At 37.8% G+C, this 20,637-nt stretch overlaps 1 protein-coding gene across 1 annotated transcript in view; it reads left to right on the top strand.

The window, feature by feature from the left end:
* Nucleotides 1-2,794: 2,794 nt before the first annotated feature.
* LOC101004555 (peroxiredoxin-like 2C) overlaps nucleotides 2,795-20,637 on the top strand; it is a 66,408-nt gene continuing 48,565 nt past the window's right edge. Inside the window, 1 exon segment of the mRNA XM_031660607.1 lies at nucleotides 2,795-2,947. Within this exon segment, the coding sequence (XP_031516467.1) occupies nucleotides 2,795-2,947 (153 nt within the window).

Below are 20,637 nucleotides of genomic sequence, written 5' to 3'. Positions count from 1 at the left end.
CCAAAGTGTTGGGATTACAGCCATGAGCCACTGCACCCAGCCTTGTTCTTCAACCTTTCTAAGATAAACCACACAGCTGCTCTGTGTAACATGGTTGGTGGAGGTGAGAGTAACTAGTTTCTGAGATTTATTAAACATGCTTGTAATCATTATAATTTGATTAATGACAGTAATTAAATGTTGCATGCATTGCTGCAAGAGAGCTTTCACTCATCTAATTAGTTAAAAACATGGGTAAGGAAAATAAATGCCACTATGTTCTTCTGGTATCACCGAACTGTGGATAAAAATGTCATCACACTAAGACTATGCCAATGACTCAAGTTACGAGTTTAATACCTCAACAAATATATATTCGCTACTAAATGCCAACCATGGTTGTTGCTATTGAAGATATGGTTCTCAACAAAATAAAGATGCTGCTTCATGAGCTCTTTAAATAAATGTGTTCACACATTAATTGAATGTGTAGGATAAATGCAATTTATGTCCTTTTGTCTTTCCTTCCTTCCACTGGAAGTTTTCAAGCAGTTAAATAAGTTATTCCTGGAATGTGACCAATGAACCCCAAATTTAAATTAAACTGATTGAAATTGATGCTTTCTAGTACAGACTTTATCCTTAATTCTTACTACATGCTCTGAGGCTTCCTGCTTGAGGCACAAGACAAAAGGGACTGATTGTGTCTGTGTTTATGAAAGTGACATAAAAAATATATAAATTGCAAATAAAAAATGTCTACATATATAAATGACACCATTGTAATATAAAACTTTTCTAACAGTGTTAATTAGTGTATTTTCGCAAGCAGCACTTTTTTTTCTTTTTTTTGAGACAGGGTCTCACTCTGTTGCCCAGCCTGGAGTGCAGTAGTGCGATCTCAGCTCACTGCAACCTCCACCTCCTGGGTTCAAGGCATCCTCTCACTTCAGCCTCCAAGTAGCTGGGACTACAGGTGCTACCACCCTCAAATAATTTTTGTACTTTCAGTAGAGATGAGATTTCACCATGTTGGGCAGGCTAGTCTCAAACTGCTGGCCTTAAGTGATTTACCCCCCCTCATTCTCCCAGAGTGCGGGATTACAGGCATGAGCCACCATGTCTGTCCACAAGCAGCAATGTTAACAGTCATCTATAAAAATAGTTTTAGGTAGTAACTTTTGATTCTTTACATTTTATACATCTCTACATCTGTCTGTAACTGTCATTGGAAGAAAATATAGACTTGCGAGCTTGAAGAGAATACTGGAAATGATATACTTTTTGGCAACTTTTTGGTCCAGATCTAGCTGGCCACTGGGGCTTCTTACTCATTTTTTTTTTAAATTTTAATCTCAGTTTTGTTTTGGCTGCTCAGTTAAGGTGAATGAGAAATTGCTAGGTACTTCTGCTGTTCAAATTTCTATCTTCTTTGGCTTGAATGTAAATTATCCAGTATCACATTCTCAATATTTCTTTCTTTCAGAAATGGAGACCATCATAGTTCATAAAAGCATCCACAGAGATAACTTGAAGAACTGTACAAATATCTAAACAAGCCAAAATTCATTTTAGTGAGTGGAGTATTTCAGATTGCTGTGTTTCTAACTGATACTTTAAAGAAATATTTGAAAAACATTAAAAATAATTGACAAAAACTTAGCCTGGCCTTTAATCACATTATTTAGAAAATATATTTACTGAGTCAAAAATATCAGGATTTATAGAAATTACATATCCAATTTTCTTATTTCAAAGTGGAGCTGAACCAAAGACTGATTGATTGACTGATTGATTTTTAGAGATGGGGTCTCACTATGTTGCCCAGGCTGGTCTTGAACTCCTGGGCTCAAGCAATTTGCCCGCCTTGGTCTCCCAAAGTGCTAGGATTATAGATGTGATCCACTGTGCCCAAGTGAACCAAAGATTTAAAGAGATTCTGTGAATGTCATATAGATCCATAGCTATACTCAAAATCTTGTAATTGAGACATGTTTATCTTACATTTGTTAATAATTCCAAATTTCTTTCATTTTCTATTACAAATCATTAACATATTCAAAAACAGGCACTCATTAGGGCAATGATCACTAACATTGAATCCCTTGAACACATAAAATAGATGAATAAACTTGGAAAATGCACACATTGAAGGTCTAATCTATAAATTCAGAGATGCTATCTATCCACCATTAATAAGAATCCTACTAATAGTCTTCAAATAAGTCCAGAGTTTGTGGCAGTGTTACACATATTTGGCTAATTATGACATCCATAACTTTTATCTAATTAATAGCTATACAGAGGAAGAAAAATCTGTAATTTCTCTAATCAACAAATGAGCAATCTCTTTTATCATAAAAATATTGTTGCTCTAAAGAAAAATGCTAATAGTTAAAAACAGAACATTTCTGACATAGTTTAGTAGCTCTAATTTGTATAACAATTTGATTTTTCTCTGATTTGTGAAAATAAGCATAATATGTTAAGCAGTTGATTAGCCTTCTAAATGTCAACTTAAAAATCTTTATTTCATGCATCGTATGTGCCAAACATTGGGTTAGCTACTGAGAAAACAGACACATTCTGTGATAGTCTAAGATTGCCTGATTTTTATCTGCATCCTTTGTTATCAATGATGATTAATGAACAAATTTTGTCTAAAAGTCATTATTAAACCAGTCCTTAACATCTAGTTTAAAACGCCATTTTGAAGGAGCTGAGAGCCTTAGAGAGTTTAATTGCCTGTTTCTGAAGAATAAATTGCTGTTGGGAAAGCATCACTTTCACTTAGGTGGGATGGAAAGTACGGCAGATGGTCATCACTCACAAAGCGTTCCTGCACAGACAGCACGCCAAGCGTGTTGATGGGAACACAGACACTTCCCAGGGTCACGAAATCCACAGCACCGGGCACACCACATTGCTACAGTGCTACCACCCACCAATTATTCTGAAACTTCACCAGGTAAAGAATGCCTATGACACGCAGTGTTGCCTTCAACCTTATGCATGTGCGAATGTCCATGTGAGCCTGTTGAAGAGAGGGAGAGAAAGAGAGACAGAAAGAGAGAGAGAGGGGAGAGGGAAAATTCAAGCAGTTCATATGTTACCAGATGGTGCTGCGCAGTTCCAGGCTCTTGGTGTCCCGAACAAATAATTGGACTTGACACACACACAGAGGAAAGCAAAGCGGCAAAAGTGTACTCAGCACAGTATTCCACTGTTGGACAGGGAGAGCAGACTGACCTCTGCGAGATAAAAACAGCCCCAGCTTGCTGTATTGGATCGTGGTTTTTGCCTTTACTTTTAATGGCAAAAGCCGCAATTACTTTTGCACCAACCTAACAGTTCGGATTCTTTTGTGTGATTTTTTATCTTCTTCTCCTGAGGCTGCCTAATCTCTAGCAAGTGTTTGCCTTTTGATTGATAGGTGGGTTGCTTAGTTACTTTGGCACTTGTGCGCTTGGCAACACCTCCATCCCACAATTTTAATTACATGCATGATATGCAGTCCATATGTATAAACCTTAAGTAGCTGATTACCATGTGGGGTCATTTTAAGGATACTTTTTCTCTCTAATGAGCATGTCCATCCCTGAAGAGCTTCCCCTGAAAGGTTTGGTCCAGATCTCGCCTGTCTTTGGGACCTTCTTACTCACTTTTTTTTTAATCTCACTTTTGTTTTGGCTGCTCACTTTCTGCTTCTTATCTTGCTTCTTGCTCACCTGCCCCTTTACCTTTCTTCTGCTCTCATGCTCTCACTCATTCTGCCCTTCACTCAACCTCCAATTCCTCTGCTATTCTCTTCCTGACCTTTATCACTTGGGACCCACTTGCATGAATCCAGAGACTTCCAAATTAAAGTTGTAACTTTGCAGACTGTGAAGTCTTCATTAAGGTTCTATTGCTACTGTAAAGCAAAAATGAAATTCTAAATCCCCAATCAACTGAAGAGACCGTCTTCTCTTATCCAAGGGGATCTCTCCTCTCCAAAAAATCTGAAAAACTAGTTCAGGCTGTGACTGAGAAGTGTCAGACAGGCCTTGTCATACCTGTTCCCTTTGGAGCTTATATCCAACAGAACTAAGGCTGAAACAGAGCTCGTAAGACTGACAAAACAGACCCTTCTGTGGCAATAAGATACCAAATTCCAACCTGACTCTGGTATAACATCACGTGACAGATTGCAGCCCCTGAAGGAAATCAAAGTACTTTACTCCAAAATAGATTTTCTTTGAGATATTTTGAAATGGCCCTGCAAAGCCATTGCTCGTGGGACAAATGTGCATTTTTTAGGAAATCTCCTTCCCTTTCTTTTCCTGATCCTGAAAGATTTAACTAACAATCTGACATTTAAGTCCTGGAAAGACAGACATTTACCATCTATTCTCTCTGAACCATGCTACTCATAGACTTCATCTATGTAACAAGAACCTTGGCTTCTGCAACCCCCTTAACTCAAGCATTTCTCTCTGCTGATTTCAACTCTTTAGGCAAAGCTTTAACTCTTTCAACCAATTGTCAATCAGGAAATCTTTGAATCCACCTATGACCTGGAAGCCCCTGATTGGAGATGCCTTGTCTTTCCCAGCCAAACTAATGTATACATTACATGTATTAATTTATGCCTTTGCCTGTAACTTCTGTCTTCCTAAAATAAAACTAACCTGCAACCCAAGCACCTTGGGCACATATTCTCAGGACCTCTTGAGGCTGTGTCACTCATACTGGGCTCAGAATAAACCTCTTCAGTAATTTACAGAGTTTGGCTCTTTTTTGTCAACACTATGAGCCCAGTTAAAAAAGAAAAGCAAACTGAAATTTTTACTTAACATTGATTAATCAGTAATTAACAAGGCAGTTTGGTAAAACATAAGATATTCAAAGTAAAGTAAAACTGATAGTTATTCAAAAGAAGCTAAACATAAGATATTAAGATGAGTTAACAAAAGTGTCCAAAAGCTATCCAGTATTCTAAACAATTAAAAAAAGAAAAAAAAAAGATATATATTAAGAAAAATCAAAGTATGGGAAAGACAATTTTTAAATTCCACACATAATTAAACATGCAAAATATGCCAAGAAATAAGTAAATGATTTTTGATAGAGACGTACAGTGAAAAGTTGACCAATGAAAGAGAAGACATTTAAAATTAGTCAATAAAAGGTAAAAGAAACCAAGAGGCTGGGTGCAGTGGCTCACATCCGTGAGCACTTTGGGAGGCTGAGGAAGGTGGATCACTTGAGCCCAGAAGTTCAAGACCAGCCTGGGAAACAGCAAAACCCCATCTCCACAAAAATTAAAAATGAAAAGAATTAGCCAGAGGTAGTGGTGTGTGCCTGTAGCCCAAGCTACTCTCGAGGCTGAGGTGGAGGATCACTTAAGCCCAGGAGATCGATGCTGCAATGAGTCATGATTGCACCACTGCACTACAGCTTGGGCAACAGAGCAAGACCTTGTCTCAAAAACCAAGCAAACCAAAAAACCCAAAAATAAAAGCAAATAAGCATGAAACGCACACAGACACACAAATGACAGCAAGATCAGTTCTTCTCATTAACATTCACCCAGGAGGGCAACTGAGATGTTTTTGACTAACTCATTCTCAGGGTTGGAATTTTAAGAATACACCATGACTTGGAAATATGTTACAAAGGAAATGAAGCATTTTTCTTATTTCTGCACTTTTCCCACTGCTAGAATCCCACAGCTAGAATGATATTCATAACCACCCTGAAACAAAATATAAGAATGGGTAGCAGATGTGTGTGTGCGTGCGTGTGTGTGTGTATGTGTGTGCATGTGTGTGTGTAATGTTTGCTCTACCTGATAGGTGGAATTGAGTTTTTCATTTGATTTATTTCATTTTCTTCATCTCCCTTTGAAATTTTTTCTGTATAGAATTGGTGTTACTTTTTAAGTAAAATTGCAAAGAATGGGTATCACTACAATACACATTTTTAAAAAGTGGCATCATTGTGGAATGAAAATGGTATCTTGCTTTGAAAGTAAAAAAGCTTATCGATGCCCTTTTCTGAGTAGAAATTCAGTATAAAAAAATCACCTCAACAAAGAGAAGTCAATGTTTTAATTGGAATGAATTGGAACTGAACATACTCTGCCAGAGAGGAAAGTGCTTATTCTTTGACCGTCTCCCAAGAGACACGCTGTGTATAAACATCTCAAGAAAATGAAGGAACTTTATTTTTAGTAACTTTGTACAGAAAGCTTGCTATGTTCTACCACTTTTTTCTTTTTCTTTTTTTTTTTTTTGAGATGGAGTCTCACTCAGTTGTCCAGGCTGGAGTGCAGTGGTGCAATCTCAGCTCACTGCAAGCTCTGCCTCCTGGGTTCATGCCATTCTCCTGCCTCAGCCTCCCGAGTAGCTGGGACTACAGGTGCCCACCACCACGCCCAGCTATTTTTTTTTTTTTTTTTTTGTATTTTTAGTAAAGACAGGGTTTCACCATATTAGCCAGGATGGTGTCGATCTCCTGCCCTCCTGACCTCGTGACCCGCCCGCCTCGGCCTCCCAAAGTGCTGGGATTACAGGCGTGAGTCACCGTGCCTGGCCCCACTTTTTTTTTTCTTTTTTTTTTCTTTTTTTTTCTTTTTTATCACAAGCAGTTTGTAGTAGGAGGCAAAGAAAACTACTAATAAAAACCTTTTATTGCATCCTTATTTGTGTCAGATATTTTCCATAGAACGTTAAGTGCAAAATTCACAAATACTTTTTTGAATGTTTGGATGTGTTATTTTTCTATTAAATTTTTGTATTTAAGGTAGTTTACGAATGATTTTAAGTTAATAATTTTTGCATAACTTTCACATTGTTACATTCATGTCAGTTTTGCAACAAGTCTTTCTTAAGTAATTATTTTGTGTTTGTCAATTATTTTCTGAATTCTAATGATTTCAGTTTTATTGTTAACACCAGCATTGTGTACCTTGTGGTAATGTAATAACCTTGTTTCAGTCACATGGGTTTGTTTCAGGCATATATTTTAATTAAACATCAGTTCAATTGGACATCAGGCTCCCAGGGAAGAATTATGCATTTTACCCACAATATGAGTATGTTCTAATGTCTAATTTCTGTCTATCTGTGCCTGGAGAAAGTTAAAATATTCATCTCTTTTGGTTAAAATTACGTAATAGGATGACTTCTGTAACACACAGAAGATTTGATGGCAGTGCCTAATCTTTAAGATAATCTTCCATTAAATATAATATTTAATTATTTTTAAGATGATCTTTAAGTGAGGAAGACTGTCCATTCCTGTTTTCGAGTTAAAGGAAATGAGCACTGCTAGATTGAGATTGAGTCATAGCTGAACATTGGCATTTACTGGACCCAATACTGTGTGGCAGTCTAAGCATGTCTAAAATAAATCCATCTTTCAAGCTGATTTTGGGTTCTTATGCACTCTGTCAAATCACTATTCAAGAGTTTCTGGGCCAGATGCAATGGCGATTGCCTATAATCCCAACACCTTGGGAGGCAGAGGTGGGTGGATCACTTGAGGTCAGGAGTTTGAGACCAGCTTGGGCAGCATAGTGAGACACTGTCTCTAACACACATACATACAAGTTCTTGGACATTTGTTTGAAGAATATCCTTAACACTGAGAAATGCACACTCTTGCACTCAATGAAATTGATTTATTGCCATTCACATCATCCTACATAATTATCTACCTTAAGCTTCCATGACAACTGAGTCTTTATGCAAATTAAAAATTGACTTTAAACTCTATTTTACCCCAGGATTCTATTTCCTCCCTCTTTACTTAATACCTCCAAAGTTTATTGGAATATAGTTCCTGTCATCAGTCAAATTCTGCCTTTCCTCTTTTTCACAAAGGTAACAGTTTCTAATCCAGAAAGCGGTCCACACTACAGCCTATGCGTTGTCTGATCTGTTCATAGTGATATCTAACAAATATTTTCTTCTCACTGTGGGTTTCCGACATTGCATATCTGACAGGTTAACAATACTGTAGTATGTCCTTACGTATCATACACTGTCTGTCTGAAATTGGTCATTGATATTGGTTTGCTCTCTCTAATCTGTCTATGTTTCTTAAGGTCAGACAATAGGTACCAAGTAGAGGAAAAATAGATTTCACTGGCAACTCATGTGCTAAGCTTCCATCAGAGCCTTATGCAGTTAATTTTGTACCATATATTTAATTCTGGAAGTCTACAATGAGCTTCTGAGGTGAGATGGTGAAAACTTTTTATTTTGTAGCAGTTTCAGGGTCCTTTTTGTTGCTTTTCTCCTGCTCAAAATTTGGTGGGTGTCACCGTCAGTGTCTACATTGATGACGGAAGGTCTCACTATGTTTCTTGCTGTCCATCATTAAAACGAGAGGTGGGAGGTTATGTTTCACTTTGACTTCCTGTCTGACTATGAGGTTTGCATGTACTCAGATGCTGTGTCTCATGGCATTGATGGTGAAAATTCTCCTTTATTTTACCCCATTTCTTTGACTATCTGGGTTGAGGCATCTTTAGCATTGGCTTGGTGTCTTCTTTCTGTGTTTGACTTCCATGTAGATTCCCACCCCCAAAATAAAAATCCGACTCTGATGTTGGTCTGAGATGCTGAGGCATGTGGCTGTTTCAGATGTGCTGAATTTTTAAGGTAAAGCTGCTGCTATGTAACAGATATATCATTCCATTCATGCTGGCATTTTCCTCGAAAATACAATGTACTTTACAGTATCTTTTTGTTTATTGTATCTTTATCTTGTTACCGAAGACAGTTGTGCTTAACAAGGGGGAGGTCCCTGCTTCAAGCAGTGTTTTGAGAAAAGGTGACATATATTTAATAATATCTTTTTTGTTGTTTTTCAGAGACAGGGTCTCACTCTGTAGCCCAAGTTGGAGTGCAGTGGTGCAATCATAACTCACTGCAGCCTTGCTCAAGCAATCTTCCAACCTCAGTCTCTTGAGTAGCTGGGATCACAGGCATGTGCCACACTGCCGGGCTAATTTTTAATATTGTTATTTGTAGAGATGGGGTCTCCCTATGTTACCCAGGCTGGTCTCAAACAGCTGGCTTAAAGTGATTCTCCTGCCTCAGCTTCCCAAAGTGCTGGGATTATAAGCATAAGCCGCCATGTCCAGCCCTGTTCTTGATATTCTAAATGTGCACATATTATGTCCAGTTACAAATTTTTGGTCACAAGTCTTTTTTAGCCCATTATGGTCTCCCAATGTGGGATATACTGATTTCTTCAGCTTCACAAAATTTTCCTCTGCTATTAGGAATTTTGCATACAGCCTACTCTGTTTATTCTCTTGTCATGAAATTCATTCTAACTTAATTTCATAATGAATGGATTAAGCCTTAATACTGCTTGGCTTTTTTTTTCTTTCTTTTTTTCATGATCATTCTTGGCTTGAAATTCCTATTCTCATATTTGTTCTTCAGCCATATCTAACTTGCTATTCATTCCATCATTGATTTTTATATGTCAATGATGAAAAATTAATTTCCTTCCTCTCCTTCTGATGTGATATTCTCCAGCATATGGCAGACAATGTCTTTGAAGATATTCAGTGTAGTTTATTTAAAACGTTGTTCCATTTTCTCTGAGTTTCCTTGACTTTGTCATTGTCTGAACATAAGTTCAGGGGATCTTGTTGACAGCACAATATTTTTCCATTGTTGGCAATTTATTAAAGGTTTGTTTTACTTTATGTTTAAGATTTGCTGCATTCTGTCTGCGAGTGGCATACACATCTGTTTATGGGAGTGTTCTTTCTGTGATTGTGATAAGCTGTAGAACATGCCTCTGGGAAGATGTACAGCATATGAGAGCAGTGAAGACAACATAAATGTCTGTTGCCTTTTGAGAACATTTTATGCTTGTGGAGTTTCATGAGTACCCTATGTTGACAAGCCATGTGTTAAGACAATGGAGAAAGAATCATACACCAAGCAAATTTATATAGTGATAGCCTCACAAAAACTGATACCTTTTAAATGAGATAAATTGAGTGATTAGAACGTATAATGTTGTAATTTCCAAAAGGATTTTTTTAAAATTTGAATAAAAAGTACAATATTATATGTCACTCGATTACAATTTCTGAAACTAGGTACAAAAAAGAAGCAATCATTTCTACCAAATCAGGTATTTAAAAAGGTCTGGAAAATCTATATTTGGTATGCAAGAAAAAAATTCTTAAAAAAGAATTAAAATCATGTATGTGGGTTTGTGTAGGTTTTCCTAAATAATTTTAGCTCAATAAACCATCCATCTTACTGCCAACAATGCATGTAAAACATAAAAAATAGACTAAGCATAATATCAAGAAAGAAGCCATTGTAATATACATGGACACGTACAACTCATAATTGTGCTCATTGGAAATTACGCCAGAGAGATAAAAACAACATTCAAATAAAAACCTGTACACAAATGTTCGTGAAAACTTTGTTTAGAAGAGCATACTCCAGACAGGCACAATGGCTCACACCTGTAATCACTGCACTTTGGAAGGCCAAGACAGAAGGATCGCCTGAGCCCAGGACTTTGAGACCAGCCTGGGCAACATGTCAAAATTCTGTCTCTACAAAAAAACCCTGTTTCTACAAAAAAATACAAAAAATTAGCCTGGTTTGGTGGCTTGTGCCTGTGGTCCCAGCTACTCAGGAGGCTGAGGTGGGAGGATCCTTTGAGCCTGGGAGATTGAGGCTGCAGTGAGCTGTGCTTGCACAAACTGCATTCCAGCCTAGTCAACAGAGCGAGACGCTGTCTTTAAAAATAAATAAATTAATTAAAAAGATTAAAATCCTAGGAAGAACCTAAAAGTCATTGAATGAGTGAATGGTTGAATAAACTGTGGCATCGCCATACCGTGGAATATGAGTGAACGATAGAAAAAGCTATTGATGCACACAATAACCTAAGTAGACCTAAAGGCATTATGCTAAGTGAAAAGAAAGTACATATCAGAAAGTCATATACTGTGTGATCTCATTTACAAAATATTCTCAAAATGACAAAATGACAGAAATAGAGAAGAGATGAGTGGTTGTCAGGAAAATTGCGTGGGTGCAGCAGGTGCTAACAGAAGCACCAGGAGGGGCATCTTTTGTGATGATGGAACAATTTTTAATCTTGATTGTTTAGTAATTATGCAAACCTACACATGGGATAAAATGGCATAGAATTACACACACAGGGACAAACATTATTGTGGGATTATAAAAAGTAGTAAAAACTGAACAAGGTTTGTAGTCTCCTTACCAGGATTGTACCAATGCCAATTTCCTGGTTTTTATAACATACTACAGCTGGGTGAGATGTCACCATTGCCCGTGGATGGGGTGAGCCATCATATGGGATTCTGTGCTATTTTTGCAACTTCCTCTGAAACCATTTTAAAATGAAAAAAAGTAAAAGAAAAAACTCATAAGTATTCTTGTAACCAAGAAATACAATATAGCCACTCCACCTTCAACACACATCACGTTTAAAAATCCAATATTCTGAGTTACAACTTGGTTTTGATTTATTTTTTGGAGGGGGGCTTTCAAAACAAATCATGTACCAGTTATTTTCTCAACAGGAAAATATTTTTTCCTTAATATATCCATGGGTTTCTCTCATATTTAATTGCAGACTCTGCTGCTTAAAATTCACATTCTCATAGACACCCTCTGTCCATCCTATAATAAAATGGAATCACTGTAAAATCTCTATATCAGGGGTCTCCAGCTGTTTCTACAAATGGTCAGATAATGGATATTTTAGGCTTTGTGGGTCAGTGGTTTTAGTCACATATGCTTAACTCTGCTGTTTTAGTGTGAAAGCATTCATATGCTATATATAAGTGAATGAGTGTGGCAGTATTCCAATAAAACTTTATTTACAAAAATGGGTGGAGAGCAACACCTGGCCAATGGGCTGTAGTTTCCAGACACTCTATGCTATACTTACGATTGTTTTGTTATAGTGCCTACAACTATGAGGACTTGATACCATATCATATGAGTTTGTTTATTGCCTCTCTCCCTACATGATTTCCAGCTCCATAAGAGTGTGTTACTATATTCCCAGCACTTTGCTGGTTCACCACACAAAGTAGGCACAAAATAAATACTTGTTATATGCATACTTGGATTCCTGACTCAATAATTGAAATTCAAAAGTCCAAGAAGGCCAGGCACAGTGGCTCACGCCTATAATCCCAATACTTTGGGAGGCCTATGTGGGTGGATCACTTGAAGTCAGGAAGAGTTCGAGACCAGCCTGGCCAACATGGCAAAACCCTGTCACTAATAAAACTACAAAAAAAAAAAATTAGTTGGGTATGGTGGCGGGCACCTATAGTCCCAGCTACTCGGGATGCTGAGGCGGGAGTATCACTTGAACCTGGGAGGCAGAGGTTGCAGTGAGCGGAGATTGCACCAATGTGCTCCAGCCTGGGCAACAGAACAACACTCTGTCAAAACAAAACAAATAAACAAAAAAATAAAAAGTCTAAGAAACAGCCAGAAAACATCAATGCTATTGAAAGTTGATTTAACATTTATGATACAGCTGCTTTGAAGATAAAATATAAACACCAAAATAAGATCATTGTTTTCAAGCTGTTGCAGGAAGTCAGGGACCCTGAATGGAGGGACCTGCTGAAGCCATGGCAGAAGAACATAAATTGTGAAGATTTAATGGATATGTATTAGTTTCCCAAATTAATACTTTTATAATTTCTTACACCTGTCTTTACTGCAGTCTCTGAACATAAATTGTGAAGATTTCATGGACATTTATCACTTCCTCAATTAATACTCTTGTGATTTCCTATGCCTGTCTTTACTGTAATCTCTTAATCCCATCATCTTCGTAAGCTGAAGATGTATGTTGCCTCAGGAACCTGTGATGATTGCATTAACTGCACAAATTGTTCGTAAAGCATGTGTGTTTAAACAATATGAAATCTGGGCACCTTGAAAAAAGAACAGGATAACAGCGATGTTCAGGGAACAAGGGAGATAACCATTAGGTCTGACTGCCTGAGAGCTGGGTGAACCAGAGCCATATTTCTCTCCTTACAAAAGAAAATAGGAGAAATATTGCTGAATTCTTTTCCTCAGCAAGGAACAGCCCTGAGAAAGAGAATGCATTCCCAGGGGTAGGTCTCTAAAATGGCCGCTCTGGGAATGTCTGTCTTATACAGTTACAGATAAGGGATGAAACAAGTCCTGGTCTCCTGTAGCGCTCCCAGGCCTATTAGGATGAGGAAATTCCTGCCTAGTAAATTTTAGTCAGGCCGGTTGTCTGCTCTCAAACCCTGTCTCCTGATAAGATGTTATCAGTGACAATGTGTGCCCAGTAGGACATGAAATTTCATTAGTAATTTTAATTTCACCTCAGTCCTGTGATCTCGCTCTGCCCCCACTTGCCTTGTGATATTTTACTACCTTGTGAAGCATGTGATCTCTGTGACCCACACCCTATTCATACACTCCTTCCCCTTAAAAAAATCACTGATAAAAACTTGCTGGTTTTGTGGCTCAGGGGGCATCATGGAACCTGCCAACCTGTGATGTCTCCCCCAGACACCCAGCTTTAAAATTTCTCTCTTTTTTACTCTTTCCCTCTATTTCTCAGACTGGCCGACACTTAGGGAAAATAGAAAAGAACCTATGTTGATATATTGAGGGCTGGTTTCCCCTGATATCAAGCTATAACTTTTTATAAGGATTTAGAATCATTCAATAAAATCCAACTTATTAAATATGTTTCACTCTCCAATATAAATATCACTATTATTGATTTTCCAAAATTACTCAAAAGCATTTTGGTAAACTGTTCATATTTTCAGAATATCTTCTGAAAAACAAATCAAAAGCTTTTAGGAATAGTTAACTCTAATGCCGCTGGCTTTACATGACATTCTCCTAGGAACTTAGGTGGTGATGAAGGGAATGAATTTTAGAATGAACTACAGTTTTTATTATTCACTTAGTCTCTAATGCAGTGAATAGAGTGACATTAAACACTCACTCCCAAGACAAAACAATTACCTTTTAAAACTACATTCCAAATACCAGATGCAGAAATTCTCAGAAACATACCCATGGCAAAGTGGCAATGTTCTTCCCATTCTAAATAGTTTATTGAAAACTCAGCTCAGACAATAAAACAACTGACTTACTGCAAAGATAAATGCAATAAAATTGAGTTAAATTAATCTTTAAATTATACTCTGAAGGGAAAATAAGACTACATTAGAATAAGTATAGGTTGCACAGAGGACAATTTCTAGTAAAAAAAAAAAAAGTGTAATTTATAACCTGTATCAAATTGTTTTTATGGCATTTTTTAAAGTTCAAGGTTACAAGTGAGTTTCTATGCGAACAGTCCTAATTCTCTGTCTTTTCAGTCCATGCCATGTTGCTGATCATTCAGTGAAATTATTCAAAATAAAGGTTTTTCTTGTGAAATATAATTAATCAGACCACCTAAATATTATTAGGCAGACCATCTATAAATAGGCAGACCATGTAACACACTGGGACATGTTTGTGGGTGGAAGGGGAAAGTCATAAATATGTGACACACATACCATAATCCATGGATTTCCTAAGCAAAAACAACTGGTGGCCACCCTAAGTCATTAAAAAAGATGCCAAAAATAAAAATAACCTTGCATTGCCATCAAATAAGCCATCCACTTAATAGCCAGAAGTAAAAATCTTCTCAAAATATCTTCATCCTATTGCTCAGAGTTAATAAAATTATTAATTCATTGATAAATGTAGTCAGCAAAAAAATTATATTGGTTGTCTTCTTTTTTCTTTTTTTTCAGTACAAGGTCGCACTCTGTCACCCAGGCTGGAGTTCAATGGTGCTATCTCGGCTCACTGATGCCTTCACCTCCCGGGTTCAAGTGATTCTCCTGCCTCAGCCTCCTGAGTAGCTGGGATTACAGGTTACAGATTACATGCCCAGCTAATTTTTTTGTATTTTTCGTAGAGACAGGGTTTCACCATGTTGGCCAGGCTGGTCTTGAACTCTTGACCTCAAGTGATCCACCTCCCTCGGCCTCCCAAACTGCTGGAGTTATGCCTGACCTTGATTGTCTTTTAAGTTCCAGTACTGCCAACACTGGCCATTCTTTCAATTAATGCTTATAATGTGTCATTTGAGCCACCTGTCCTATGTCATCTGAGAGACCAAAGAGAGATGCCCTTTTATCAACAAAGAGGGATCCTAAAATTAAGGAAACAAAAGTTACCTATGGGTGAAGGTTCAGGCTGTAGTTGGCAAGGCAAATTTCTAAATTCCCATGGCTCAATTCCCTAAGATAGGAGCTATCAGGCAAATTATCCAACCCCTTCTAACTCTGATTTTCAATCCAGACCACTACAACTCTGACTGGACAGAGGACTGGCCCCACAAACCTTCTTTTCCGATAAGCAACTGCAGATCTTACCATCAGTTTCAGCAGCTTACAGAGGCTGTACACAAATTGTCTTTGTGTCCTATTGTTCACTTTTTGACATAAAGAGCTTAATTCTACCTCATCACCATCATAACCATCATCATCATTATCAACAACACCATTGTCATTGTCATCATCATCATCATCACCATCACCACCATTTTAATGCTAAAACTTCACACCAAAGTGAACATGGGATATATGCTACATATATGTCTACACAATCTGCATGAGCTTGGCTCCTCTCATAAATATAGATAGCTTTCCTCCCAAGCCTGCTGAATATGTGTGACTCTATTGTGTAATATGGACCCTGTGAAGCCTAAAACCCAACCTGCCCTTCCCCTCTTCAAAAAGAGAACATCTTCAGTCCACCCCAGAAACTATCTCTTTCCAGTATGCAAACCAATTATCACCAATAAAGCTCTTTTATCGACTATTTAGCCATCCTGGTGTCTTTTGAATGCCATATAGGAATCTTTTTTTTTTTTTTTTTTTCCTTTGAGACGGGATCTTGCTCTGTTGTCCAGGACTGAGTGCAGTGAAGTGATCACAGCTCACTGCAGCCTTGACCTCCTGGGCTCAAACAATCCTCCTACCTCAGTCTCCTAAGTAGCTGGGACCACAGTCACATGCCACCACACCTGGCTAATCTATCTCTATATATATATAGTTTGTAGAGATGGGGTCTCACTATGTTGCCCAAGCTGGTCTCAAACTTCTGGGCCTAAGTGATCCTCCCACTTTATCCTCCCAAAGTGCTGGTATTAGAGGCATGAGCCACTATGCCTGGCCTGTAGGAGATTTTGAAGGGACAAAGGTTGAGCCCAAACATACTTAGGGAGAAAAATTAAATGAATAGTGCATGAGCCCTCATATTTTGTTTGGGATACTAATGTGTTGGAAATCATCATCCCTTAGGAAATATAGGAGGAAGAATATTATGGAATTTGGATACATCATAAGTCTTTCTCTTATAATTTTGGAATCCTTTAGCTAATCTTAGATTCATTTTGGATAAATATATTCAAGATATTTATGTGATATCCAAATGTATATGTGTGAGATTACAGTTACATTTATCAAAGACATTTTAATATCTTGTCCTGGCATAGTGGCTTATGCCTGCAATCCCAGCACTTTGGGAGGCTGAGGCAGGTGGATCACTTGAGGTCAGGGGTTTGAGACCAGCCTGACCAACATGGTGAAACCTGTTTCCACTAAAAATACAAAAATTAGTCAGGCATTGTTAGTACACCCCTGTAATCCCAGTTACTCTGGAGGCTGAGGCAGGAGAATCACTTGAACCTGGGAGCCATAGGTTATTGTGAGCAGAGATCATACCACCACATTCCAATCTGGGCAACAGAGAAAGACTCTGTCTCAAAAAAAAATTTAATATGTTTATACTTATCCAATATATTTATTTACTATATTAAATATATTCAATATAATATATTTATTTATAATATTAAACATATTCAATATAATATATTTATTTATATTATAAAATTAATATATATTATTAACATAATTAAATATATTGAATGTAAATATATTAAATAAATATATTGAATATATTTATCAAGTTGTATTAGAGTCCAGAATTTAGCACAGGATTCTGGTCTAGTGATTGATTTGCAATGACTGAGTAGAGGTGATTGAAGACAAGTGTTTGGATCAAAGAACCCAATGTTTTGGTTCTATAGCCTTCAAAGGGTGGATAATTGTCTTGAGAATCACTATCTTCCTTCTTTTTTGTGACCTTTGATTAGCGTGCGTGTTGAGGGAGCGAGATAGGGTTAGAAAGCTCTCATAAAGACTAAGGACACGCATCTTACCTTTATCTTATATTTTAAGACATATCCCAAGCAACTATTCAACATATTCAAGTTTTACTCTCCAATAAATATACTTGGTATTAAAGAAAGGTAAAAACAGATTTCTTCTGGCACTTTTCAGAAGCCTCCATGACATGGCGTCCAGCTCCCGGAATCTATGCCTATGATATGCCTTTAGGGAACAGGCCAATACTCCCTCCTCTTGGCTACCCAAAAAATGACTCCAGTGTACATTTCTGCCTATTTTTTTCAAGACACAAACTCATTAGAGGGGCATGGAGCTCTGTTCCTCTTCTTCCCTTTCAAAGCAGAGGTCAGATATTCAGGGTAGTTTTCCAAGTTACAACTTGAAAGAAAATATTCCCCAACTTTACCAAATCACTTACTTCACCATTTGTTGGTTTATGAATCAAATTGTCATTAATTAATGAACACCAACACCACTCCATCCATGAACCCCTTTCAGATAGAGTAGGAGTGTATTTAATTGAAGATCAGTAACTTGGCCAAACAAGAGTGCCACCTAAGCTGAACAGAGCCAGCCATTCTGGTTTCCCTTGAGGTATCTTTTATGAGCTATACTACAGTCAGTCATCTGGATCCTTAATATCTCTTAGAAAGCCCCTGAGAATGGATAGGCATGGTGGCTCACGTCTGTATTCCTGGCAGTTTGGGAGGCAGAGGCAGTTGGATCACTTGAGGTCAGAAGTTTGAGACCAGCCCGGCCAACATGGCAAAACGCCATCTCTACTAAAAATACAAAAATTAGCCAGGCATAGTGGTGCACACCTGTGGTCCCAGCTACTTGGGAGACTGAGGCACGATAATCACTTGAACCTGGGAGGCGGAGATTGTAGTGAACTGAGATCACACCACTGCACTCCAGCCTGGGCAACAGAGTGAGACTCCTTATTAGTCTGTTCTCATGCTGATAATAAAGATATACCTGAGACTGGGTAATTTATGTCTGTTCTCATGCTGATAATAAAGATATACCTGAGACTGGGTAATTTATAAAGGAAAGAGGTTTAATGGACTCACAGTTCCATGTGTCTGGGGAGGCCTCACAATCATGGTGGAACGCAAGGAGGAGCGAAGACATGTCTTACATGGTGGCAGGCAAGAGAATTTGCTCAGGGGAACTCCCACTTATAAATCCATCATATCTCATGAGACTCATTCACTACCATGAGAACAGTATTAGGGAAACCACCCCCATGATTTAATTATGTCCACCTGGCCCTGCTCTTGACACATGGGGATTTACAATTTAAGGTGAGATTTGGGTGAGCACACAGACAAACCATATCACCTGGATTCATCTCTGCTCAAATAAAAGCCAGGTATGTGTGTGTGTGAGTGTGTGTGTGTATTTTCATAAATGGGTATTTAATATATGTGTGTGTATATATATATACACACACACTATATATGTAAATGTTTTAAATATATATTTTTTAATAAATGGGTTTTTATTTCAAAAAAATATAAACATTACAAATGACATTGTTGATCTATTTGAACTGAGATGGGGGCTCCTTTGCTAGAGTAGTTTTCTTCCATTCTTTATCAAAATGTTACCTTCATAAGGCACCATGACTTATTCTCTAGTACTAAATAAAATTGTTCATAGCTTTCTAAACAACAAAGCTACAGGCAGAATAGGTATGGTCACCAAGCCCACAAGGTTCTTAGATCTCGTAGTTATGAACTTTAGGAAAATCCTCATGGGTAGTTACCTCAGCCAATTTCAACTCCTTAACAGGTCTTAACATCACCTACATCTGAAAAGAGCAGTCTGCCGAGGGAGTTAAGTAAAGACAAGGAAAGTTTGTAATAAACAGCTCAATTTATTCTACAGGGAAGACCTTAAAAATGTAACGCAAAATCTGATTTTGCCCTGGATGTGTTTGTAAGTTGGACTTGACATTTCTACATAAGTAGGAAGGAAAAAAACCTCAATTTCTTTATTATCTCACACCTTTCAATAACATATTCTATCTGATTAAATCCTTACAGCAATGAGAAGATTTTATAATCTTATAATTACAATCACTGCCACTATCATATTATGACTATCATCACTATCATTGTCTTCATCATCATCACCACCATCATCACCATCACCATTATCATCATCACCATCATCATCACCATCACCACCATCATTATCATCACCATCATCATCATCATCACCACCATCACTATCATCCAACACCACCAATATCTATCACCATCATCCTCATGACCACCATCATTATTATTATCATCACCATCACCAACACAATCATCATCGCTACCATCATCACCACTATCATCAGCATCAACTTTGCCATCAGCATCATCATCACCACCATCCCCATCACTGTTATCATCATTATTATCACCATCATCACCACTATCATCAGCATCCTCTTTACCATCATTATCATAATCATCACCACCATAACCATCACTATTATCATCACCATCATCATCACCTTATCACCATCATTGTCCCCATATCATCGTCATCATTCCACCACCATCATCATCATCATCCCAGTAATTATTAGCATCATCCCCATCATCCCCATCACGATCATCATCATCACCATCACCATCTTCCCCACCTACATCATCATCATTATCATCATCACCATCATTAGAACCATCACCATCACTATCATCATTGCTACCATCACCACCATCATCATCCCTCACAATGTCTTGCATGACAATCCAGGGATTTCCATCAAATTAAGAGACACAATGTCTGTGGTCAGCAGAATAATGGCTCTCCAAAGTTGGCTATCCTGAAACCTGTGAATATTTGACTTTAACTGGCAAACAGGACTTTGTAAATGTGATTAAGGACTTTGAGATGGGGTGTTTCATCCAGATAGACCAAATGTCATTACATGAGTTTTTCAAGGTGAAAATACGCGGTTAAGGAGGACTCCTAGTTATATGACCTGAGAGGGATTAATGCACCATTAATGGCTTTTAGGAGGAAGAGGGGACCACTTGCCCAGAAAGGTTGGCAGGCTCTGGAATCTGGGGATAACTCTTAACTGACAGCTGGCAAGAAAATTGGGTGTTAATCTGCCAACAACTTGAATTAACTTGAAAACAAATTCTTTGCAAGAGCTTCTGGAAAAGAACACAGCCTCCCAAGACATTGATTTTTGCCCAGAGAAACCTGTGTTGGACTTCTGATCTAGAAAACTGCCAGATTCTAGATGGATCACCTTTCGAGCAACTAAATTAGTGGCGACCTTTTACAGCAGCAATAGGGAAAATGCAATAGCCTGGAAGGAGAACACTTAAGTATGAAAGTGTTAAAAATATTCTACACAGCTGGGG

This window comes from Papio anubis, chromosome X, assembly GCF_008728515.1.
Source record: "Papio anubis isolate 15944 chromosome X, Panubis1.0, whole genome shotgun sequence".
NCBI lineage: Eukaryota > Metazoa > Chordata > Mammalia > Primates > Cercopithecidae > Papio > Papio anubis.
The sequence above is the reverse complement of the archived record's forward strand: the minus strand, read 5'-3'. Positions and strand labels throughout refer to the sequence as shown.